Source organism: Periplaneta americana, chromosome 2, assembly GCF_040183065.1.
Source record: "Periplaneta americana isolate PAMFEO1 chromosome 2, P.americana_PAMFEO1_priV1, whole genome shotgun sequence".
Classification (NCBI taxonomy): domain Eukaryota; kingdom Metazoa; phylum Arthropoda; class Insecta; order Blattodea; family Blattidae; genus Periplaneta; species Periplaneta americana.
In genome coordinates this window covers 29,893,394-29,919,796 of record NC_091118.1, presented here as the reverse complement: position 1 = coordinate 29,919,796, position 26,403 = coordinate 29,893,394, and the positions used below count along the sequence as shown (strand labels likewise).

General features: G+C 36.0%; 1 protein-coding gene across 1 annotated transcript; it reads left to right on the top strand.

The window, feature by feature from the left end:
* The first annotated feature begins 5,654 nt into the window (after positions 1-5,654).
* LOC138695156 (ankyrin repeat domain-containing protein 2-like) lies at positions 5,655-25,664 on the top strand. The gene is made up of 4 exons (XM_069819613.1): positions 5,655-5,885; positions 8,765-8,836; positions 18,245-18,831; positions 25,448-25,664. The coding sequence occupies exons 1-3, from the start codon at positions 5,655-5,657 to the stop codon at positions 18,809-18,811; spliced, it is 870 nt and encodes a 289-aa protein (XP_069675714.1). The 3' UTR covers positions 18,812-18,831; positions 25,448-25,664.
* Positions 25,665-26,403: the final 739 nt, after the last annotated feature.

Here is a 26,403-nt window from a genome sequence, read left to right as displayed (position 1 = left end):
GTTGTATACATACATACATACATACATACATACATACATACATACATACATACATACAACTGGCAACCATAAGCGAGGAAATATGGGAAAGGGAATGGGAATCAACCACCAAGGGAAATTTGACGAAATCATTCTTCCCGAAGGTCAGCGTCAGATTAAAGAAGAAAATAGCGATGTCTTCCAACTTGACAACGCTTGTGACTGGACACGGGAATATAAATGCCTATTTCCATCGCTTCAAAATCAAGGACAGTGCTATGTGTATATGCGGTGTAGGTGAACAAACAGTGGACCATGTAATATATGACTGCATCAAATTTAAAAATGAAAGAAAAACTCTAGCAAATTTATTACATAGGAGTGGTGAAAGGTGGCCCATAGACAAAGACAAATTAGCTAATAAGTATACAAAACAATTAATCAAATTTGCGAATAGTATAGACGTAGGAAAACTACAATAAAAGACATAACAAAGACATAAAATAGGAATCACAACTTGTTAGAATTATTGATGTAAGTGTAAATAGAAATAACGTAAGAGGATTGTAATGAACAGTATATTATTTAAATGAGTGTAAATGTTAATCACAACTTGTCAGGATTAGTCAGTGTTATAAGTGTAAATAGGAATCACATCTTGTTAGGATGAGTAACGAACAATTATTATTTAAGTAAGTGCAAATAAGAACCATAACTTGTTAGGCTAAGTCAATGTTATAATCAATGAACAGTATATTTCAATGAAATGTAAATAGGAATAATAACTAGATAGCTCAGGATTAGTGAGTATATAAGGTTAAATGTAAGCAAGGAAGTATTCATGACATGTTAATATTGTATATAGATATATTCGTATTGTCAAATGTAAACCAAGGCATTGGAGCATGCTGTTGTATATAGACTTCATATACATACATACATACATACATACATACATACATACATACATACATACATAAGTGTTCTGTCCATGAGCAGGTCTTTCACTGCAAACCCAGCATTCTCTAATTCCTATTTTCTGCCTTCCTCTTAGTCTCCGCATATGATCCACATATCTTAATGTCGGCCTATCATCTGATATCTTCTTCTGCCCCAAACTCTTCTCCCATTCACCATTCCTTCCAGTGAATCCTTCAGTAGGCAGTTTCTTCTCAGCCAGTGATCGAACCAATTGCTTTTTCTCTTCCTGATCAGTTTCAGCATCATTCTTTCTTCACCCACTCTTTCCAACACAGCTTCATTTCTTATTCTTTCTATCCACTTCACATGCTCCATCCTTTTCTATATCCACATTTAAAATGCTTCTATTTGTTTCTCTTCATTTCGTCGTAATGTACACGTTTCTGCCCCATACAATGCCACACTCCACACAAAGCATTTTACTAGTCTCTTCATTAGTCCTTTTTCCAGAGGTCCGCAGAAGATGCTCCTTTTTCTATTAAAAGCTTCCTTTGTCATTGCTAGCCTCCTTTTGACTTCCTGGCTGCAGCTCATGTTACTACTTATAGTACACCCCAAGTATTTGAAGCTGTCCACTTGCTCTACTGCCTCATTTAGAATTCGCAAGTTTACCTTCTTTATTTTTCTTGCGACAACCAGGGTTTTCATCTTGTTTGCATTTATCTTCATTCCATACTGCTCACAGCTGTCATTTAGCTCCTGTAGCATATCCCTTAGTATCTTCTGCTAACAACGCCATATCATCAGCAAATCTTATGCATTTTATTCTTCTTTCTTCTACTTTCACCATTCCCATGTTCTGAAAACAGTTCCTCACCAAATCATGTTGTTGTCTAGTGCACATTATTCATAATGGAGCTCAATGTGCCTAAATTAGTTATTTTAGTACAGGAAAGATAAGTTCTGTACAATCCCACTTTGAAACAGTAATACGACAATAATGAGGTTTCTTAAAAATATGCGAGAAATTTCAAATAAGAAGGCACCAGATGAATAATAACTAATAATAATTTGTAGTAGGTCTATTTCTCTGCTCTCTATTGTCACTCATTATTTTTTATTATTGTGGCTCGTGAAGTACATCGGGGACAGAACATCTAGAGCCTTGGAGACGGTTACTTTTAAGCGGTCCGACCACACCTTCCTACCTCACTAGCAGGTACGGTACCATTCAGCTGCAAAACATTTTCTGAACGGAAATTATTGTATTGTGAGAGCGCAGCTGGATCAGTGAAAGTAAGTAGTCAACGTTTTCAGTTTGTAGTGCAACGAACAATTCTGCTGTGTGTGGGCTCCTCTGTAGTGACGTCACTGAAGCCTCTAGTTGTTCTGTCCCCGGTGTAGTCATAAACATACAAAATGGCGTTCATGCACTACATTAGTAGTATTTAATTTTACGACTCTTTCAATTGTATAGATATTTAGGCTTATTAGGCGTCCTTAGGAAATAATAACCAAATACAATAGAATTTCTTATACACACAGTCCTCATTCATTGACGCCATTTTATAGCCAGTTTTCCAAACCCACACAGCCAGCAGATCAGTTGTTGCCAGCTGTCACGGGGAATTGTGAGACACTTGGCCGGTTTGTCCAAGTACTGTTAGAACACTTAACGACTGTTAAACCGTCAACAGTTTGTTAAATACAGTTTTTCCATTTGTTCAACACCAGTTTGGCTTAACAGATTCTTAACCGTTTGTTAACTTTAAATGTAGGATTTCAGGCCGTTAACTCATTTAACAAATAGTTTAACATGGCGGATAACACCACAGCTGTTCAGACAAAGTTGTGAAAATAACATGTAATGTTTCTCTTTGAGGAATGTTTAGAGTAAGGGCCAGTTTCACCAAGCTTCGGTAAATCTGTCCAAATGAAACATTATTAACTAGTACTGAACATTAAAATATTTACACGAGTAGGTTTGTATGTGAGTTGTCTCCGTAGAATTCAAGCCGAACAGCTATATGGCCTCGTCACGCTGCTTACGTCGATTCTTGGCGATAACTTTTTTTTATTAACGTAACTAATTGTTATACATGTTACCTTTCTTCTTCTTCTTTTTTTTTTAATTTTGTTTACTGGAACGAATTATTTCGCAACTCTGGCTCCACTAGGAGAATTTAAAAAACTCTTGGGAGATCAATTTTCTTCCCGAAATAAAACAAAGATAAACAAACAAATTAAAGAAAAATAAAAGAAATACACATGTGGATCTAATATATTGTCCACATGCCACCGGCGTCTATCACTGCCTGGCATTTTCGGGGCATTGAGTCCACCAGATCTTGGAAATAGTTCTGGTCCTTAGCGAAATCTTCCCGGGTAATCAGAACTTGATCCCAGAACTGATCTGGATTTTGAGGTGGAATGTCTCGATATTTGTCAATCCTCCTCTTTTTCATGCTTTTCCGTGAACCGTCTTTGAACGTTTATGGCGGTGTGCGCGGGGTGATTATCCTGCTGGAAAATTAAATTTCCATCGGAAAGAAAAAGATTATAAATTCCAAGAATCCAGCTCTTTCGCTTCTGTTTTGAAACCAGTGCAAACATATCTTATCGCTAGCTATAATATGATTCTAATAAGTGAAAGTTAATATACCAATTAAGTTTCGTTGTTTGAATGCACATTATGTATTAATTTACTAATATTTCTTAGGTGCTGGTATGTAGTTATAATAATCACTTTCATGTCTTAAAATAAAACTCAGTTGTATGTTACCTAGTTGAAATAGGCCACTTGTTCCAATTCACCAGTTACTATTAACTCTAGATTCTATGTTACTGGCTCTTCAACTATAGCCGATGTCAATAGTGCTTCAAAATACGCAGTGAGTAAATAATAAAATGTTTCAGCAGCAATTGCTTCTTTAGGACGAAATTACATATAATTTATACATGGACCTGAATTAGAGAATTTTATATGATACGGAATTCTCCTCGGAGTTTTGTGTACAGTTGACTACACACACATTCCTGTAATTATTGTCACCTGGTGGTCATAATGCTGAGATTTTTGTAAACAGAAGTTCATATTTATCATTATAAAATATAACCATACTTATAATAATTATTATTATTCAATAGTAGTCAATGCAACTTTCATTTATCAACTCTCTGCACTGTATGAATCATGGCTACTGTAATAGGTTACGATTTTACACATGTTTCATGACTTACTCCATAGTACAGAATTTAAATAATAATATCAGCCAATAAGAAGTTGTCTTATATATGCAAAATCATTACCAACTGCTGTTGAGTAGTTAGAATAATATTAACGACAGTTAAAGTTAAGTGTTGGTTATTTTAAACAAAATTGTGTTGGAAAAATGGAAAACATCTTAACAAAACGTTAAAAATAAACCCGCTGTTAATTTAACATTTGTTAAGCCAAATTAAACATTACTTGGAAAAACTGGCCAACTATCAAGCAAAACGTCGCATCGCAAAGAGCCGAGCCACACAGCGTCTGATTGTGTGTGAACCTGGCATAAGGAATAAGAGAGTGCGAATAATCATTGCTTTGACTAGCAAGTTTGTTGGCAGATACATCTCTCTAGACATCTGTTTGTTATATCATGAGGGTATTATAGTAATCTCTCCATATTCTAAGCATGGCGGCTCGTGATAAAATATTATTGTGTTCACAATTTTGTGGTTCCAAAATCGAAGAGAATTTGAAATCGTACGTTTAGTCTAATATGAAATGTCATGATTCCAATGTTTCACTATCGAAAAAAAACCGTATATAAATTCAAAACAACATATAATAATAATAATAATAATAATAATAATAATAATAATAATAATAATAATAATGAAACTCAGTCTTTTTATTTCCAGTTTTTCTTGGTAAGCCAGTTTACCCAGTTCTTTACTGTTCAAAATTACTTGAACAGAGTTCATTGTTTACGTTTGTTAAAAATGAATACATACCACAGTCTCGTTATTTACAAACGCGTGTGTTCAGTAATATATTTTGATTTACAACACACTGATACACTGTAGCCTATACCAGTGCTGTAATCCCACTCGCATAGATTACTATAAATATATGCCAGTAAATATTATTCTTAAATATTATACACCGCCATACAGATACTTAAATTCATACCACCACCACAGTCAGCCAGCACGTGTTTGAAAGCCAAACTATGCTATTATGCCGACACTGAAGTATAGTAATTCACAAACTACACTCTCGTAACAGCACTGTACACATATCCACGTAAGTAAACGTTCCTGTTCCTACAGTCAGATGCTGACATCTACAAGCTATTAAATTTCCTCCTCGAGATATAGCACGTGAATGATAGACATCTGTAGGATAGATACTCATCATGTTCACTTAACGCTTTGTGCTCTTGACGAGTCATAAGCGGCCAGCGAAAGACAATTTTCTCCCGCGCATGCATGAAATTCCTGTAACCAACTCGAAAAGAGCACGGGTTGTACGTGAACGGATGTTGCCAAGTTTACATAAGAAGTTTATGCAAGATGCGGGAAGTTTAAAATACTCGATCCTGATATTATACATCCCCACTACGCCAATACGGTATCAAATAATAAAACTAGTCGTGCATTAATGGAAACAAGGTGTTCACGTGATCTTGTGCTCTTATTGACGCACCGCCACTGATTCTAAGCTTCGATTGTGATTATTCAACTGTCTTCCTTCCTTGATGTGCAGAATGGCAAAACCTCATCCCTGCCACCAGCTCCAGCAACGTGTAAAGGTCCTGGAGGATCAAATGGAGCCTCTCCTTAAAGAGGTCCTGATCCTCAGGGATAGGATGGATGCGCAATACAAGCTCCCGATGGAAGCTGGAAAGATGCAGGAAGAAGAGAAGACGTTCCATGAACGTGAAGAACTCAGGAAAATGAAGGATGTGGAGCACAAGTTGAGGCTGGAGTTGGAAGCTGTAAGTGACGAGCTGTTGTCACGGTAATATTAATGAGAGGATTTTCAGTACTGAAGGTCACAAACTTCATAACTCTTATCGCGTTCAGCTGAAGGTGAAGCTGTAATCAGCTGGTGGGGAATGTAGATTAGTTTGATGATCTGTGAAACAATTATAGAGTAGCCCAAAAAATGTTGTTGTTGTTTTCTAATGCCAGGCGTTTGACAATAAAGTCATTTGACCTCTTGCACTCCAATATTTTTCAAAGATATTATCATGGTCAGCCAATGAAGCACAGATTTTGAGGTGTTCCGAATCCATTTCTTGGTTTGAGTTGCACAATGGGCAGTTAGGGGACTGATATATTCCAATTCTATGCAGGTGCTTGGCCAAACAGTCATGGCCTGTTGCCAATCTAAATGCAGCTACAGACGATTTGCGTGTAAATCGGGAATTAACTGTGGATTATGATGCAGAGTTTTCCATTTTTTCCCTTGAGATTATGTTATCACATTTTGTTTGTTGAAGTCTAAGTATGTAGATTTAATAAATCTTTTCACAGAGCAATACGTAGATTTAGTAACAGGTCTGTAAGTAGCAGTGCTGCCCTTCTTTGCTAAAGCATCCGCTTTCTCGTTTGCCAGGATTCCACAATGTGATGGTATCCATTGTTTATTGAGTGTTATTAATTGAGAGAGCATTTTAGTTATTTCTGCTGTTTGAGATGAAGGTGTGTGTCTAGAGACTATTGATAGAATAGCTGCTTTGGAGTCTGACAATATAACTGCATTTTTAAATTTACTGATGTGGCATAGAAGATCCCTGAGACATTCACTTATTGCAATGATTTCTCCATCAAAACTTGTTGTTCCATATCCAAGAGATCTATAAAGTGAGAAGAGATAGCACGTAACACCTGCACCGGCACCTTGTTCCCTGGAGATCAAGGATCCGTCTGTGTAAAAATGAAGCCAGTTTTGTGGAGGTACCTAATATTAATTGTCTCTAAAGACAATTCTTTCATTATTTCAGTGTTTACTATTGGTTTCAGTATTTCTTCTGTTAGATTTAGATTATACTCTATATTTAATAGAGTTAAAGGGTTTGGTTTAATTTGTAAGTTTTCTTTTAAATTTGGGGTGTTGCTTTTCTGTTTTAATTCATTAACCATGGATATGAAACTTTTTTGAGTTTTTAATCTACAGAGAAGACTGTATGAATGGCAATTGTGTCCTGCCCAAAAAATGTTATATACTGTTTGTTCATCAATAACTTTGAAACAGATTGAGATAAGATTCTCGTGAGAAAATTTTAGCTTAATATAGGTGTTCGAAATGGTCTTTCGTACCATCCTTTCATTCCGTCCTGGTTTATGATTACAGGCAGATGCAGTGTTTCTAAAGGAACTAACCCACCTTGAAATGGTGCAAGCATCTGGCACTCTTCCACGATGACTCAAGTTGAAGTTCGTCAGAATATATACTGTGTAGCAATTTAAAAACCGTTCTTGAAATAGGTCTCTACTGTGAAAGCAATAAGTAATACCGGTAGTAAATTCTTTGGTTGCAATATTGCTGTACATAAAATAATCAGTCTCTAAGATCTATCATCTAATATATTATGTTATGTACTTATTTTCCAGAGACTAGCAAGGTTGTGCCTATGGTAAGATGTGTATTCATCTTAGGAGTTCGTATTAGAGTTCCAGTTGCATGTGACTCTCAACCTGGTTTATACAGGGACATCATTTTATTTTTACTTGCATTTTTATTGTACCTGCATTTCTGAATGTACTTCACTCCCACCCCTTCACTAATGTCCTTGCTCCCGTCAGACACACAAACTTACGGCCGCTGTTGCATTCAAAGTCTTCAAGCAGTGAAGTAAACACTGCAGTGTATAGTGTGTTTCATAAATATAGTTGCGTTTTCTATAGAAGAAAGAACTCTATATTAATAATATCGTACTAAAAAATTATATTCAAGAAACGATAAATTCAATTTCAGAGAATATGCTTCAAAATGTTTTAATAATATGCGTACTGAATTGAAGCCTGCATTGTAATGAACGGCAACCATTTTCAGCAACTTGTTTAAAAATTCAGATTAGCTTTTTTTTAATTGAGTTGGCTAGAAGCAAAGGAATGCTAGTGACATTTGTAATAACATGAGTTAAGTGCATCCAGTGCAAGCAAAAGTATCTAAAATTTTAGTGGCAAAGGGATATTTTAATCGCATCACACATTAAAATTTAAATAAAAATTTCACCGATTTTACGGAAGCTTAAACATTTAAACCCCATTTCCCCAAAAGTAACTTAAGTGCACTTACAGCCCTTTACTTATGACCCCCTCAATTTAAATGCACTCTCTATATTGTATGTTAACACCAATAATTAATATGCTAAATAAAGTAGACATTGCATAACGAACATAGCCGCCTGAAAAGTTGAGTTTTTGAAAAAAAAAATGTTACTACTCTACTGTATTTTGATAAATTCCGAAAAAGTGATGGTCAAACTGAAAATCGTAATATCGTATTTCCCTACAACATAAATGGATACACTACTTTTCTCTCCTCCTACCTAGTAAATTGATTTGTTTACATATTGCACTAGTAACATCAAACTCCTGTAATGGAAGGGGGCAACAGTGTTTCCGAGTATAGCCAGGTTAATGTTAAAAATGTTGGTAAAAATAAAGTGATGTCCCTGTACAAGAAGTAATACACAACGATTGCATTTTCTACATTGAGTCTACATTTTTGATAGCACTTGTAGTATTTTGTCGTGTATTATGTTGTCCTAGTTTATAGTAAAAAAAAATACTCATATTTCAAATCATACTGTCACTTAACTGACAGAGCTATGTGTGAGTGGTATGTATTTATTTATAATTACAGGAAAAAGAGAAAGTGAGGAAGCTGAGGGAAGAAGTACATGCAGAGCACCAGTTGAGATTGCAAAAAGAATCAGTAAGTGCAAGGTGCAAGCCGTTGCTATGGTTACAATTTTATTATGAAAGTATTTTCAGTATACAATGACTGTCACAACTCACACCATGACCATCTGAAACTGAAGCTTTAGTGAATTGGACGTTTGCGGTCTTACTAAATAACTCTTATACAGACGTTTAACTGTATTATACTTTCACAGTGAATAACTCTTTATAAGCCGTCTGTAAATTCCTTACTAATGATCACTATGTATGTTATGTTTCGTCAGTACTTCACTACGAAAGGTAATAGGGTCATTACATGCAAAAAAAGTATGCTTTTCAACCATGATGTCTCAAAAGTTAAAAATATTGTAGTAGGTTACTTTGTATGTTCTAAATATGAATTGCACGCAATATTATACTTATATCCTTCATAGTTTGGCAGCAATGAGCATTTAAAATATTGGTATAGCAAAGAATATGGTTTCTTTCATTGAAGTTTTCTTACTATGTAAAAGAAGATGGAAAAGTGATTTCAATCCAATTCGAAAGAGGAGAGCCTTGTTTATAAATTCCCTCAAAAAAAAAAAAAAAAAAAAGTATCATTTTTTAAGTAGTTACCCGCTGTAAAATAATTTAAAATAATATAGAACACAAAATGCAATTCATTTTTACAGACGAAAAAACATGTGTTTAATTCTGAAGCCTCGCGAGCACTGCAACCGTCACACAGAGCAAGCGATTTTCAACCGTCGGAACAAAAATTAATCATTTTATTAATTTAATTATACCTAGGTTTTTTTTGAGGTTATGTCATAAAACTTGAGAGATGGATTAAGAATAAGATTTTCTTCAATACGAATGAAATTTGCATTAATTTAAATTGGTGCATTCAAATATAAAACTATTTCTTTTTTAAATGAGGTGTTTTTATGAGCATGCCTTAATATTATTCGAATTAGTCTTTGAGGTATTAAAACATGGTTGTTCAGGTTTACAGTGGCATCTCTTTAGTTTCGATGACACTTCATATACGGTGTCTAGAATATTTCAAATTATGGATAGCAAGTAACTGCCACCCATTTTTCAGTCATCCATATGACTAAAATATTGATGATATGGCAGTCATACTTGGCAGTTTAATTTATTTTCATAATAACATTATATTCCATAATCGTACCTATTATTAGAAGGGGGACAAGACTAACTGTAGTAACTTTCGAGGAATATCACTTTTGTTGACGTCGTACAAAATTTTGTCGAATATCCTTTTGAGAAGATTAACTCCATATGTAGATGAAATTATTGGGGATCATCAGTGTGGTTTTAGGCATAATAGTTCGACTATTGATCAGATTTTTTGTATTCGACAGATATTGGAGAAAAAATGGGAGTATAAGGGTAAAGTGCATCAGTTATTCATAGATTTCAAAAAGGCATATGACTCGGTTAAGGGAGAAGTTTTATATAATATTCTTATTGAATTTGGTATTCCCAAGAAACTAGTTCGATTAATTAAAATGTGTCTTAGTGAGACTTACAGCAGAGTCCGTATAGGCCATTTTCTATCTGGTGCTTTCCCAATTCACTGTGGGCTAAAGCAGGGAGATGCACTATCACCTTTACTTTTTAACTTCGCTCTAGAATATGCCATTAGGAAAGTTCAGGATAACAGAGAGGGTTTGGAATTGAACGGGTTACATCAGCTTCTTGTCTATGCGGATGACGTGAATATGCTAGGAGAAAATCCACAAACAATGAGGGGAAACGCGGAAATTCTTGTTGAAGCAAGTAGAGCGATAGGGTTGGAAGTAAATCCCGAAAAGACTAAGTATATGATTATGTCTCGTGACCAGAACATTGTACGAAATGGAACTATAAAAATTGGAGATTTATCCTTCGAAGAGGTGGAAAAATTCAAATATCTTGGAGCAACAGTAACAAAGCTAAATGACACTCGGGAGGAAATTAAACGCAGAATAAATATGGGAAATGTCTGTTATTATTCGGTTGAGAAGCTTTTGTCATCTAGTCTTCTGTCAAAAAGTCTGAAAGTTAGAATTTATAAAACAGTTATATTACCGGTTGTTCTGTATGGTTGTGAAACTTGGACTCTCACTTTGAGAGAGGAACATAGGCTAAGGGTCTTTGAGAATAAGGTGCTTAGGAAGATGTTTGGGGCTAAGAGGGATGAAGTTACAGGAGAATGGAGAAAGTTACACAACACAGAACTGCACGCATTGTATTCTTCACCTGACATAATTAGGAACATTAAATCCAGACGTTTGAAATGGGCAGGGCATGTAGCACGTATGGGCGAATTCAGAAATGCATATAGAGTGTTAGTTGGGAGACCGGAGGGAAAAAGACCTTTAGGGAGGCCGAGACGTAGATGGGAAGATAATATTAAAATGGATTTGAGGGAGGTAGGATATGATGGTAGAGACTGGATTAATCTTGCACAGGATAGGGACCAATGGCGGGCTTATGTGAGGGCGGCAATGAACCTACGGGTTCCTTAAAAGCCAGTAAGTAAGTAAGTAAGTAAGTAAGTAAGTAAGTAAGTAAGTAAGTAAGTAAGTAAGTAATAACATTATATTAAAAGCCCAAAAAAATTCATGACATCACTGGCATATTCTTAAAATTTTGTATGGAATGACCCAATAGAATATCTGAGGTTCTCTATTGCATCCGGTAGAGCGCTCTAGTGTGCCACGCTAAGTATTGATAGTACAACTGGGCCTGATCGATTACCACACTAAATTTTGGTCAAAGAGTACAAGCTACAGCAATATTATTTTAATTATTCTGTGCTCTTTGTTTTGTTCTTGTGTGGTTATAAGGCAACCATCATCATAAAATGACAATCGATACAAACAGCTGTTAAAGGGCCAATCATTCTTTCTCTATATACAACACTTAAACAAGGGGTTTCGTGTATATAATTACTGCAAAGCAATTCCCATATATAGTTACAGACTGTTTATACATCCATCGCTTATGCATGGATTTCTGCTCCAGCTCTGCATAAGTCTTGTATAAAAACTATACACTGTTTATTAGGAAGACCGTTATTGTATACAGAATGTTAAAAAAGTATGGGATATTACTCAGTGTCCTAGCACAGTCTAGTATATACAGTCGCGAAGCATGGGGTGATTTTTTGCATTTCTCGCGATAGTTGCTAGCCGCTTGGAGCGCTAGGAACAATAGACTGTGTCGCTGGCATCGTGATCTAATCGTTGCTTACGAGATTATACCTCTCGTAACCCGATCATGAAGGGCGACGTTTCAACCATATTAATTAATTGGAATGCATAAAGAGTAACATATATTTCTCTAAAATGTAGTGTTATTGCATTAATAAAATTTAAGACACTGATTAGGAGATACTTCAGACATAATTCCTTGCGAGTTAATTTGTAATATTATTTTTGGTGTGAAAATTACGTTGTTCGTATGTGTAATACCTGCCTTTATTTGGATTAAATATTGCGAAATTATTGTACATTCATTTAGCCTATGCACGATTCAATAATTTTCAGTTGCACCGCACGAATATTTAGATATGTTGAAATTATAGGTTATGTATACTGTCCCAGTTGCCCCTTTCTGTCTAATTTTAGTGGTCTCCAATGCCCTGCCATTCATATGGAAATATTATAGGTTATGATTACTATATCTTATATTCCTAAATTCGCAATTATACATTATAATTAAGCGTAATGTCATGTATGATACTCCGCACATTCATTTTGTCTGTATTTTAATACTACAATTGAGTATTGAATTATTGTATTTATCTACTACCTAAGAGACGAAGTAACAATCGCATGATAAATTTTCTGTCTTTATCAAGAAAGGTAGATGTGCTATATTAAAATCGCAATATAAATTCTTTTTTATTAAACCTCAAAATAGCTTCCATTCTATACTTAAAATGTTGATGCGAAAAGATTATATTAACATGTAAAATTCTCTTCACATTAAAACAACACAGTTTTGTAATTATTTCTGCAACATATTATGCAACAAGAAGTAAAGGGAACTTATTGGCACATTACACTAAATAAAACTTAGCAATGATACGCAATAAAGTTATAATATAATAATTCACTGAGCTCCATACACTGAAATAGAAACCCGAACATATATTACGGCCTGGTCTAGATCGAAAAGGCATTGACTGTGCCGTATTTCGCATTGTTGTGAAAAGTTGTGTAAACTGTGAAATGTCCGTTATCGGTTGTAATAACTGTAAATGGCTAAAATACAATAATTTGAGTAATAATATTGGACAAGGAGACGTTTGTTGCACTATAAATTCTAAGAAAGAGATGTCAGAGTTATCCTTCCGAAAGATTCAGGAAGGTGAGTTTATAAAATATAATATGTACTTTAATATATAAACCTTATGTATTTCGTATTTCAATAGTGGAAGGAAGGTGTTAATTTTTCAAAAGAACACGATATCAAAAGTACAATACATTTTGTGCGAGAACGTGCGTATTTGCTTGCTTTCCGCACAGAACCAATACGCGGTAAGTGTGAAATACCACATTCAGTATTCCCAACGTAACACACATAACAATTTTCCTCTTCTTACCGCTTAAGCGCGACATTCATTTTACTGCTTTAGGCTTTTAACATATTATTTTTAGAGACGTTTAACATAGTAATAATTATAAATTGGAAACTTACCACTGCAATTTGACCTAAATTGCAATGTCAATTATTGTTTTTAAATATTTGCAAAAATTAAGTAAAGTCTACTACTCCACGAAACTTATTGCATTCCTGATACAAGTAACATTAAGGAAGCCGTGAAAAAATCAACAAGATTCCAGATGCCGATGTTATTACTGCAATATGTTATATAAATAATATTGTTAAAATATTAAAATGAAAAATAAATCATTACATAACCTTACCGTTTGTTTTAAGTTCGCATTTATAGACTGGGGGAAAAAAAGACAGACGTATATCACGGCCTGCTGGAGTATAGTAAACACAGAAAACATTTTATAGCAACAATGTTGAAGAAAGATATTTTGGTTTTCCGGAGTTGCCGTCATTAAACAGAAACCAACATGGAGATTTCATTGCAACTAATTAGAAATTCGTCTTTCAGGTATGTAATAAACGATCTTCGCACAAAATAATGTACGATACACGAGGGGTATGTTTGTTTTCATGTTCTCGGAAATTAAAAAAAGCTCAACTACGTTTCGCTTTTTCAGTATTTTCCTCGACCATGAAAACGTCAACATACCGCTCTTGTAACGTATATTACTATTATCGTCTACTAGGGAAAGAGTCTGTGATGAGGCGATAGTAGCGATCCTGGTGGCTAGCAACTATCTATGGATGCATATTTCGACTGTCCATGTTTGCATAGTTAGTAAGTATTGAGCTTCGCAACTGTATATACTAAACTGTGGTCCTAGTCTATCACGAAACAGTCCACTGTCTTTCTATTAGTTTTATGACTGATCTGTTTCATCTCATATCTGCACTGGACAGTTTTCGTGATAGACTGGGTCATTGTTTGGCTGTGAATGGTTCCCAGTTTGAGCAAATGTTGTACAGTTTGGTTAGTGATTCAGAGTGATTATAAAGTCTCGATCCATTTTATAGAAATAATGGACATGCGGACATGAAATCGATATGGAGTTTTCGTGAAATACATAAGAAATTCATCGTAATTCAAATGTCCGCCATCCATTTCAAAGCATCGAGAAGTCAGCTGAGCAGAAGCAGCAGAAGTGTGTTAACATTTCGGCAAAGCACTTATCACACATACACACGCCAAATGTTTTTACTTGTAATGCATGTAATTTTATGCGTAAAAATATATGAATCTCCTCAGTTTTAACATTATTTTCAACGTTAATTAATATGATGCATTTAAAAACGTTGCACATTAACACAGCAATAATTATAATTCATCGAAAAAGTTAACCTTAGTGCTTAATTTATTTAGAACTAGCCGTACCCGTGCGCTCCGCTGCACCTGTTAGAAATAAATATAAAGTAATTACATAATTAAAGTAGGACATTTGATCCAGGGAACATTCGTGTTTGATAGAAGGATAAATCGTTTATTATGTTACTTAATTTAAATTGTATTTGCATAATTAAAATGCGATCATTTTGATTCAGAGACCACTCATTTCATCATAAAAATTATTTTAGGAAATACAGGAAACGAATGTACAGAATAGCCTATCAAGTTTTCTGTGCATAAGAAGCTATTTTAATCTTACCTGTCCTCGATTCACTCAGAAGTTACTGTAATAACATTACAGCATTATGTCAATCTAGAGAAAGTACACTTTCCAATGGTGAATTAACAATTAATTATACAAATCCGGCGTGGCTTAGTGGATAAAGCATCAGCACGTAGAGCTGAAAACCCGGGTTCAAATCCTGGCGCCGGAGAGAATTTTTCTCCGTTCCATCACTCTTTCATCATATGATGACGCAGAATATCTGCATGGAAATATCATATGTACTTCGGTACATCAAAATATATATGATATGCGTAATAAATCACTTTGTGATTTAAGACGGCGCCTATACCGTCGGATCCCGGCCAATCAGTCACTCATTCGAGTGCACCTCAACACATGTATGGACTTCGGTCCTGCGTTCATAGACATCTATGACGTAGTGCAGAGGGCGGCCACTAGAGGGAATCCAAGAGATGGAGCTTAATCTGAGACGATTCTAACCGGCGTCGGGGTTGTATCCGGCGTGGCTTAGTGGATAAAGCATCAGCACGTAGAGCTGAAAACCCGGGTTCAAATCCCGGCGCCGGAGAGAATTTTTCTCCGTTCCATCACTCTTTCATCATGATGACGCAGAATATCTGCATGGAAATATCATATGTACTTCGGTACATCAAAATATATATCGGTTAATTTAGCTTCCGATATTACTTCATACAAACACAGAAACATTATCTGTAGGCTATCTTTCATAGCTTTCGATTGTTGCTGTCCAAGGCCCCTTATAGGCGAAGTCATTTGTTTTTTAATTCATTACACGGCCTTAGATGGCAGTTATTTTAATTAAAAAAAACTAATTTATCTCATTAAATATCAGTCCTATCAAAATTTTTCAAGGAATAAAACTTATCGGAAATTATTTTTAAAGAAACTTTTGTTATGTAACATTTTTCACAAAAATGAATAATAAGCGAGTTATTTCGATTTATTTAATTCAGGCACCCTTATAACCCCCCTTTTAAATAATGTATTTTGAATGCCATATAGCCTAAAATCTAAGTTACAACGAACTTAATTTATATTCCAATTTTCATCGAATTCGGTTCAGCCATTATCGCGTGAAAAGGTAACAAACATACAGACAGACAGACATACAAACAAAAATTTCAAAAATGCGATTTTCGGTTTCAGGGTGGTTAATTATATATGTTAGGACCAATTATTTTTGGAAAATCGAAAATTACCAGAAAAATTTCGGCTACAGATTTATTATTAGTATAGATTTTTAAGGTTTTAGTGATGCTGCAGAGATTTTCGTTGCTGTCTTCTGGAATTGAAGTGATAGCCAAACGGAGAAATAAAGTTGTAGCAGATGATTTCTCGGTTTTGTTTTAAGCACGATCATGACAGAAAATGCAGTTTCACAAAGATTATGTGGTTGGAAAAATATGTTGAGAGGTTTGTAAGCCTGAAAAATGTCCGATCATTAAACACTAAGTGCCTTGTCACTGATATTTCCTACACAGGTGTTATTTAGTTAGATTTTAGTATTCAGAGTTTAGAGACAAACCGAATCTGCGCTTTTCGACACAATCCCGGAAATTATTCTCCTAAAAATATATCCACTGCAAAATATTTATTTGTGAAAAATGATTAGGAAAGTAAACTGGCAAATTTCAGGAGAATATCTCGCGGCCCAGTATAACTGATTCCAGGGCCCGGTTCGGCGTTTGAGAAATGCTGCTATAGACTTCACCATGAAGTAGGAGGTAGAGACAGTTCTGGGTTCAGATTATCTGGCAATGAAACCTGATCACAATGAGTGTTTATCGCTTCTGAAATCATTCCCAATGCTACATTCTGGACTGCAGTAAAGGTGTAAGATGCTGAGAGAGGAATACTACAATAATAATAATAATAATAATAATAATAATAATAATAATAATAATAAAGGTAAACATGCCATGAAGGCATTGGGGGGCATGGAGGTAGAGCCCCATGCTTTCCATGACCTCGGCACTAGAATGAGGTGGTGTGGTCGGCACCACGCTCTGACCGCCTTTTACCCCCGGGAAAGACCCGGTACTCAATTTTATAGGAGACTGACTGAACCTCGGGGCCGTTCTGAAAGTTTGGCAACGAGAAAAAATCCTGTCACCACCTGGGATCGAACCCCGGACCTTTCAGTCCGTAGCCAGCTGCTCTACCAACTGAGCTACCCGGCCACCTAATAATAATAATAATAATAATAATAATAATAATAATAATAATAATAATAATAATAATAATCCGTGGCGCTACAGCCCGTGAAGGGCCTAGACCGACCGACCAGCCAGCTGCTGGCCTCACGCCCACATGCCGAAGCAGAGGTGGACGATCATCCAACCAGAATGGAGGTATCGTGTGGTTAGCACGATGATCCCCCCACCCGTTATAGCTGGTATTCGCAACTGGATTTCGCTACCTATCGTAGCTCCCCAAGTGCATCACGATGCTGGGTGGGCACCGGTCCCGTACACTGGCCGAAATTTCATGAGAAAATTTCTTCCCCCATGAGGACTCGAACCAGCGCGCATTCCGTAACGCGAGTCCTAGGCGGGATGCCTTAGCCCGCGACGCCACGGCGCGGGACGAGAGAGGAATACTGCAGAGTGTTTTGTCTGTATGTATGTATTTATTCACACTGCAATGGGTATATACCCGGTGGCAGTGGTAACTAATTACACTCAATAATGACAATAATAAACTTATTAATTAAAAATACAATTAATAATAATACTAATAATTAATACTAATAATAATAATAATAATAATAATAATAATAATAATAATAATAATAACAACAGCAACAACAACAACAACAACAGGGAATATCCTAAATTAAATGAAACGATCACTTAAAATAACATTTAAAATAAATCTAATTTGTATCTTAAAACTAAGATCGAACTAAAACCAACGAGTTTGATATGTTCATATCTGCACAAGTACCTTTCAGCACTCATTTCGCTGTCAACTCACTCACTGCACTGGAACTACGACACATTTCACTGATTCTATCCTGATTTCACTAACACTTCAAAAACATTTCACTGTTCAAATACTATGCACTGCCACTACAAACTATAAAGCTTCACTGACAGGAACACGTTTCACTTACTCAACACACTTCACTGACACGACATACTTCTTCACTGATTCTTCCTGTGTTGCAGGAGGCAGAACAATGGCACCACAAGGCCTTGGAGAGAGTCAGGGCTGCAGCTGTGGAGCTCTTGCGAGATGTCGGGGTCAACCTGCAGGCGACAGATAATTTCGGGAGGACTCTGCTACATCAGGCAGCAAAACAGGGTGATACCGACATGGTGCAACTCCTTCTGGATGCAGGCAGCAGCGTGAATGCTGCGGATCATGATCATTACACTGCTTTGTACCTGGCAGCAGCTCAAGGCCACCGGGATGCGTGCAGGGCTCTGCTGGCTGCTGGGGCACAGCAGGACAGGAAGATAAGATCTGGCTTGACAGCGTTACATGTGGCTGCAAGAGGGGGGCACGCTGGAGTGTGTGAGCTGCTGCTCTCAGCCAGGGCGGAGCTCAGTGCCCTTAATGATCTGCATTGGACTCCATTGCATTATGCAGCAGAGAGTGGCCGCGCCTCAGTGGTACAGCTGTTGTTGCAGCATGGTGCTGACCACAGAGCAAAGGATCTTCTTGGACGGACGCCCTCTGATGTGGCCCATAGTAGGAGGCATACAGAAGTAGCAACAATGCTGGAGTTGTGAGCTGCCCACATGGCAGTATGGTAAATCTTCCACCCTTACCATGTTTAGACGATTGAAGAATTTTCTACCCTTTTCCATGTAAAAAGATGTTAGTGCAAACACCCGTGATGCCCCACTTCGATTACTGTGATATTCTGCTTACTGACCTAAGCGTTACTTCGGCGCAGAGACTACAACGTGTTCATAATATGTGCGTCCGTTTCGTCTGCAATATTCGCCGGGCTGATCACGTAACACCATCCCTCGAAATGTTGTCCTGGTTCCGTCTAGAAGATCGTAGGAAAATCCACTGTCTTTCCCTTCTCTTTCACATATTGCATTTCTCCACTCCTGTCTATCATGCGTCTCGTTTTCAAAATTTATCCACCCATCATAACCTAGACACACGATCACAACACTCCTCAATATTATCCATTCCCTCCCACCGAACATCCTCATATTCATCTTCTTTCACTGTGGCTGTTCCACGGCTTTGGAATTCCCTACCGAGTAATGTCAGGGACTGTCAGACATCAAACCAATTTAAGAATAGGCTAACGAGATATTTTTCTAACAATTGTTGTTAACAATAATAGTTGTTTCAGGTTTCTGAATGTTTAATTGTTATATACTGTATATCACAGATAAATATCTAAATTATCTCATTATTATTATTATTATTATTATTATTATTATTATTACTATTATTATTATTACTATTATTATTATTATTATTATTATTATTATTATTATAACTATTTCTTACCAATGTTTATTATTGTCACACTAACATTAGTTATCCAATTTTCATTATTTACTTTCATGTTTTATGATCTAGATATTAATGTAATAACTATGTAAGCAAATGTATTTAATTAGAATTAGAGTCTGGCTGGGCGGAAGAGAAGGCCTACTGGCCTTAGCTCTGCCAGATTAAATAAATAAATTATTATTATTATTATTATTATTATTATTATTATTATTATGTTCAACTGCACCAGGAATTAAGGGAAGTGGACTTTAAGTGCCATATTGCCTTCAATCCGTAGCTACTGCAGATAATCAAAATTCCAAGCCTGTATACAAAGTCGTGTTTCAGACCGTTCTTGAGATCAGCGTTGAATTTTCCTCTGAGCGAGGGGGGGGGGGAGGGGGAAACGGGCAGCTGGACATAACATAGGGCAATTAAACAAATATGTTCAGGTCTTACCTAACAAAAAAGACAAAGAAGATAAATTGTTTCTATTAAAGAGATAGAGTTTTCTTTCGTTTATATTATTGTTTTAAAAGCTACTAATTGTTAATATAGGTTCTAACTTCTTCTTCTTCTTCTTCTTCTTCTTCTTCTTCTTCTTCTTCTTCTTCTTCTAGGGATTAAACCAATAGTTCGTTCCGGCTTCAATTATTAAAGCTGTTGTATCCATCTCTTTCGTGGACGTCCTTGGTCTCTTTTTCCTTCTCTCGGTCGATAGTTTAAACTTCTCCAAGCCATTCTATTAAGGTAAGCGTTCACTACATCGTATCGCACGCATCGCCTTTCGGCAAATCCGTCTATGTTTCTCAGATGAGCAACTTTTCCGATGCATGCGATCATGGCCTTCTTTAATAAACCAATTTTAATTGGTCAACAGTTACTATTATGTTGTGCCATGTTGAGTGTCGCGCCAAAATGGAAGACAGAAAACTTATTTCGCTTGTAGGAAATTGCGATGAATTATATAATTTGAGGCGTTCCCATTAGAATAATCAAATCATTTCTTACATATATATTATGTAACCAATATTTCTTTCGGTTTTTCCTCTTCAATTAAGACGCATGAAGCAATTACAAATTCTTATTTGCTAACAGTCATAATCAATAGACCTAACCTCAACTCCTCTGCTTTCAGTAATGTCAATATCGTACGACGTCATGTTTTAAACAGCTGATAGGGAATCCGATGAGGCGATGAGGTGGAGCCGTTACAGTGAACGCACTGCACTTAAAATATCCGTTGCTTGCGATTCGTACGAGGAGTACGATACGATGTAGTGAATGCTTACCTTTGGTATCCATTCTACAGACATGTTCATACCATTGTCCCATATATTCTTCTATTTTATCTGTAAGGCTAAATTTAATATGTTCAATTCTTTGCGAATTTCCTCACTTCGTTTTTTATCCATTAAAGTGTATCCCGTCACAAATCGTAAATATTTCATTTCTGCAGCTTCTATTCTTTTAATTGTTTGCTTATTTAAAGTCCATATTTCTGAGCCATACAACATTGAAGGCACAGCCAACACTATGTAAAATTTTAGTTGTGTTTCTTTTCTTACTTTCTTTCCCAATGTTCTCTTCAGGGTACCACATAGATGTTATGTTATGTTTTATTTAACGACGCTCGCAACTGCAGTGGTTATATCAGCGTCGCCGGATGTGCCGGAATTTTGTCCCGCAGGAGTTCTTTTACATGCCAGTAAATCTACTGACATAAGCCTGTCACATTTAAGCACACTTAAATGCCATCGACCTGGCCCGGGATCGAACCCGCAACCTTGGGCATAGAAGGCCAGCGCTATACCAACTTGCCAACCAGGTCGACACCACAAAGATACTGGAACTTTTGTAATTTACTGTTTATATCTTTTTCTCTGTTACATCCTAATGAAACACCTAGATAGTTGAAATCCTTTACTTGTTCTAATGTTCTTTTATTTAAAGCTATTTTTGCTCTTTGTAATTCTTTGCCACATTGGGCCATCACTTTTGTTTTTGTTGAGGAAATTTCTAAGTTATATTCTTGTGCAATCTTGCTTAATTTAAAAATGGCTCTTTGTAGGTCATCCTCTGGCCATCATGGCCTGATCATCAGCAAACATTAGTGTATCAACAGGGATTGTTTTTTTTTCTTCAGATTTTTAAAAATTAGTTGACATTTCCTGACAACTTCGTCTATATATAAATTAAATAGAGTGGGTGAAAGAAGACACCCTTGTCTTAATCTCTGATTTATTAAAATTTCATTTGTTGATTTTTTGTTTCCACTTAAAAATATTAATATTGTTATGTACAAAAAAATAGGTTAACTATCCTTCCTTCTAAAATTGTCACATAAAGTCGATGGTAATCTTCTTTTCACATAAACCACCTAAATCTTGTACAAGTAGTAATTACCGATTAAATTAGATGAATGCAGCCTTTCTAAAGTTCCTGCAGTTTTTTTTTCTAAACAGTTTGAGGGGGACTCTCGGACTGTACTTAATATTTGAAATTTCCCAATACAGTAAATTCCATAATGTAAGAAAAGTTGTGGTATAAATTATATTACACCTTATAATTAAAATTACCTTTCCTCACAGCAACTTCCAAATTGGCATCATTTCGTTAGTGCTGTTATCACGCATTCTCCCATTAGTTTTGATTATACGTTGCAAGATGTCTGCCTTTCATAAACCAAGAGTTACATAAACCAGAGGTTTAAATTGCTGCAGAGGTGAACAACAGATTGCTGACAGTAGAAAGATGTAACGAAGCTCTGATGACATTTGTGAAAATCCACGCTCTCACTCAGTAGTGAACATGGGAATACAATTCATTTTGTTCACAAGAGGAAGGAGGGATGTTGACATATTTTCCATAAGATAATCCTGGAAACCTCTAAGGATTTGTCTTTCAAGAAGTCCAAAACGTTTACACGGGGTCTTTATACCATACGTAATTCCAGGATTATCTCGCCAAGTTGAACAGTCCAACACTTCGGGAATGCCAATGTCCTCTGCTCATAGACGCGATTCTTCATCCATTGCTTCAAAGGATCATAAAACTTGTTAGAGTCAAGATGGCGGCTTCTTGATACTCTCTGTAGGTCTGTTCCTTTGAAGTTTAGGTGTTCTTCTGTCTTGAAAGCTTCACTGTAACGAGGGCCATGATTAAATTTCCTTTCCTCAAACACCATAACTTGGGTTCCAATCTATCAGTGGGCATGGATGCTCTTTGCATTGGCTCCTCAATACGTCTTTTATTTTTAAGAAAAGGAAATAATGTCTGTTGCTTTATCATCATTTGCTGAAATATTTATATTTACTCTATATGCTAAAACTATTTTAGTAAACATGATTATTATATTTGCTCAACAAAAGTAACACTGAAAACTATGCCAATAAAAACACAGCACACTGAATTCTTAATTTTAAGAATCAAGACTGAAAATTCAGACTGTTTAAATTTAAACCAATCAAGATTGACAGGTAGATTAAGCTAAACGGCATGTGACACAAGTGAAAACGATACAAAGGCATTTCTTTCGCCCTTTCCCCCCCCCCCCCAGAGTCCAGGAGTGACCGAGCGGTAGCTAATACCTCTTATACCTGCACCCCCCGAGGTGTACACACGATAAAATAAAATATTAAATAAAGTATACATAAATTAATATAAAGTTTCAGTATATTTTAGTGCCGTTCTTGCAACATTTTCAAGTAATTACTAACTAATAAGCAGAGACCGGAAGTTTAGGCATTATGAATCATTAAAATAGGCAGGCAAAATAGTAATATACGTTACAAGAGCGGTATGTTGACGTTTTCATATTCGAGGAAAAGATTGAAAAAGCGAAACGTAGTTGAGCTTTTTTAATTTCCGAAAACATGAAAACAAACATACCGCTCGTGTATCGTACATTATTTTGTGCGAAGATCGTTTATTACATACCTGAAAGACGAATTTCTAATTAGTTGCAATGAAATCTCCATGTTGGTTTCTGTTTAATGACGGCAACTTCGGAAAATCAAAATATATTTCTTCAACATTGTTGCTATAAAATGTTTGCTGTGTTTACTATACTCCAGCAGGCCGTTATGTACGTCTGTCTTCCCCCCCCAGTCTATAAATGCGAACTTAAAACAAACGGTAAGGTTATGTAATGATTTATTTTTCATTTTAATATTTTGACAATATTATTTATATAACATATTGCAGTAATAACGTCGGCATCTGGAATCTTGTTGATTTTTTCACGGCTTCCTTAATGTTACTTGTATCAGGAATGCAATAAGTTTCGTGGAGTAGTAGACTTTACTTAATTTTTGCAAACATTTAAAAACAATAATTAACATTGCAATTTAGGTGAAATTGCAGTGGTAAGTTTCCAAGTTATAATTATTACTTTGTTAAACGTCTCTAAAAATAATATGTTAAAAGCCTAAAGCAGTAAAATGAATGTCGCGCTTAAGCGGTAAGAAGAGGGAAATTGTTATGTGTGTTACGTTGGGAATACTGAATGTGGTATTTCACACTTACCGCGTATTGGCTTTGTGCGGAAAACAAGCAAATACGCACGATCTCGCACAGAGGTATTATAAATAGCTAAAATACGCAGTAAAAGGCAATTACAAAAACCTTGCACTAGACCCACAACTTTGCACTTTCCAAAAAGGGATTTTGGCAGCAATAAAAGCTTTACATAAATCGAATGCACATTGGGATTTTCGACTCAATGTTGCAATTATTACTGTTGGAACCAAAGAAATCCTCTTCCCATTAGCCTTGGAAAGTGCATTTTTGTGTTTGGTTTTACTGATAAGTTGCAATATGAAATATTTAGCTAGCTGCAACAACGTCTCAATGAAAACTGAAAGAAAAATAACGTCAGACCCGCACTCATTGTTGCCTTGTCAAATAAACACAAGCGATAACTAAAATGCTTACTGTTATATATTTTTGCACGGCAGCACTCATTGTTGCAAAGAGAATATGAACTGACTGAAAGATAATAATATACATTCGGTGAAGTCACTTTCATTGTAGCGGTTATAGAAATAAATTAAAATTTACCTGTAGGCAATTTTTAATAATAAATTAATAAATAATGTATAAATAATCAAATAAAAGCAAAAAAAGCATTTATTTTGTAAATTAGGCATTTATATTAAAAAAGGCAGAAAAGGGCAACATAAAACTGTGATGTTTCAATCACAAAGGTATAATTCATATAGATTTACTTTCAAAATGAAGATAGATTTAACACATTTAAAAAGGCATTCTGCCAAATTTCCAGTCTCTGCTAAGAAGGAATGTTCGTTTGTATTAAGAAATCATGGGGAGTGACACAATGCTGAGTGTCCCTTTGTACTGTAGGACCTGCGGTAAAGAAAACATTTATCTTCTGCTCTCAGTAGCTTTTTAATGTGCCAATTGATATAAACAGCAATAAAAATTAAATACGAATGCTTAGTATATACTTTTGAAATGTAGATTACTGGTACAAATTTTTAATAATGAAATTTGTTATTTTGTATTGTAAGTCTTTAGTCGAATGTTAGTGAGCTGGACAATAGCGTCTTCTCCTCCACTGATGGTAAAGAGTGTGAGTAGAGGGGAAAGGCCTACCAACCAAACTGAAATGGGGAGTACGCTAATTGTGTCACCAACTGTTCTTTCATAAAACTTCTTACAATAAAAAAAAAAAAAATACTACCACTTTTAAGGAAAAAACTAACTGAAAATCTACATAACAGAATTTATTTTAGTTATCGAAAAGTCACATGAAATTGAAATATAATACTGTGTAAATGATATTTTTTTAGTTCCTAATCCTGACGTCACAGAACAGTATCTGCGAAACAGAAATTTCTGATCTACCAGATTGGCCATAACCGGAGGCTGTGGCTATGTTTCAGCTCTGTACTGGCCAAACATCTTCACCACATCAGTATAGTGGATAGTCCAAATTGTAAACTCTGGAACCAACTATCTACTGTGGATTCCACCCATCTTGGAACCTGTACAGCCCTCACCAAGAAGTCGATGTGGAAGAGATAATGGGGAAGCAAGGCAACTCATGCAGGCACAGAACCTGTGATTTTAATGTTTTGTTTGTTTTGTTATTTTTGTTGTAAATGATCTATTTTCTTGTATTTTGTTCTTTCCTACATTTGTAGTACAATGATATAAGTCAAGTGCTTGTTGTGTTAAATAAATAAATCTGTATTAACAATAAAACTGTAACCTAAATTTTTTTCTGATAACAGTAACAGAGCTAACTCAATGACAGGAGTAGCTATAAAACTGAGCACATCTGCCATAGATGATGGAGGTATAGTCGTGACGCTGTTATTCCCGGCGTGACTCCTCCTCTTTGCTTACGTCTTAGGAAGTGAAGGCTCTATAAAGTCTAGGTAGGTAGTATCGTTCGCCATTTTTGTTCTTTCGTTGCGCAGCTACCATACGAGGAATCTATTTGCCACACCGTTAAACATTATCATGTCGTAGTTCCTATGATAATAAATCTAACGCACTGTAATTCAGCAAATAATTGAGCGGCAAATAACGTCTTCGTGTGCTTTCTGCGAACGCCAACGAAAGAGCCAAAATGGCGGGCGATTATATTAAGTATTTATGGAGCCTTAAGAAATGAATAACATCTTCCTCAGCGAATCACAAGACGCACACGTTTAAATGTAGCCGACCTGCAACACGATTGGCTGCCGGAAATTAGAGCGACGGGACTATAAAACTCCTTATGGACGGGGACTGGGACCGGCCAGGGTAGAGTGGGATGGGGACAGTGGGTTGGGTTGGGTTTGGGTTGGTTTTTCTTTCTGTTTACAAATTGACAGTAAGGATCTATGATATG

Bases quoted from the DNA above. Each gene is read 5' to 3' on its own strand.
- LOC138695156 (XM_069819613.1), top strand. From the start codon at position 5,655: ATGGCAAAACCTCATCCCTGCCACCAGCTCCAGCAACGTGTAAAGGTC. The intron at 5,886-8,764 runs GTAAGTGACGAG...TTATAATTACAG, and splicing joins TGAGGCTGGAGTTGGAAGCT to GAAAAAGAGAAAGTGAGGAA. The intron at 8,837-18,244 runs GTAAGTGCAAGG...CCTGTGTTGCAG, and splicing joins TGAGATTGCAAAAAGAATCA to GAGGCAGAACAATGGCACCA.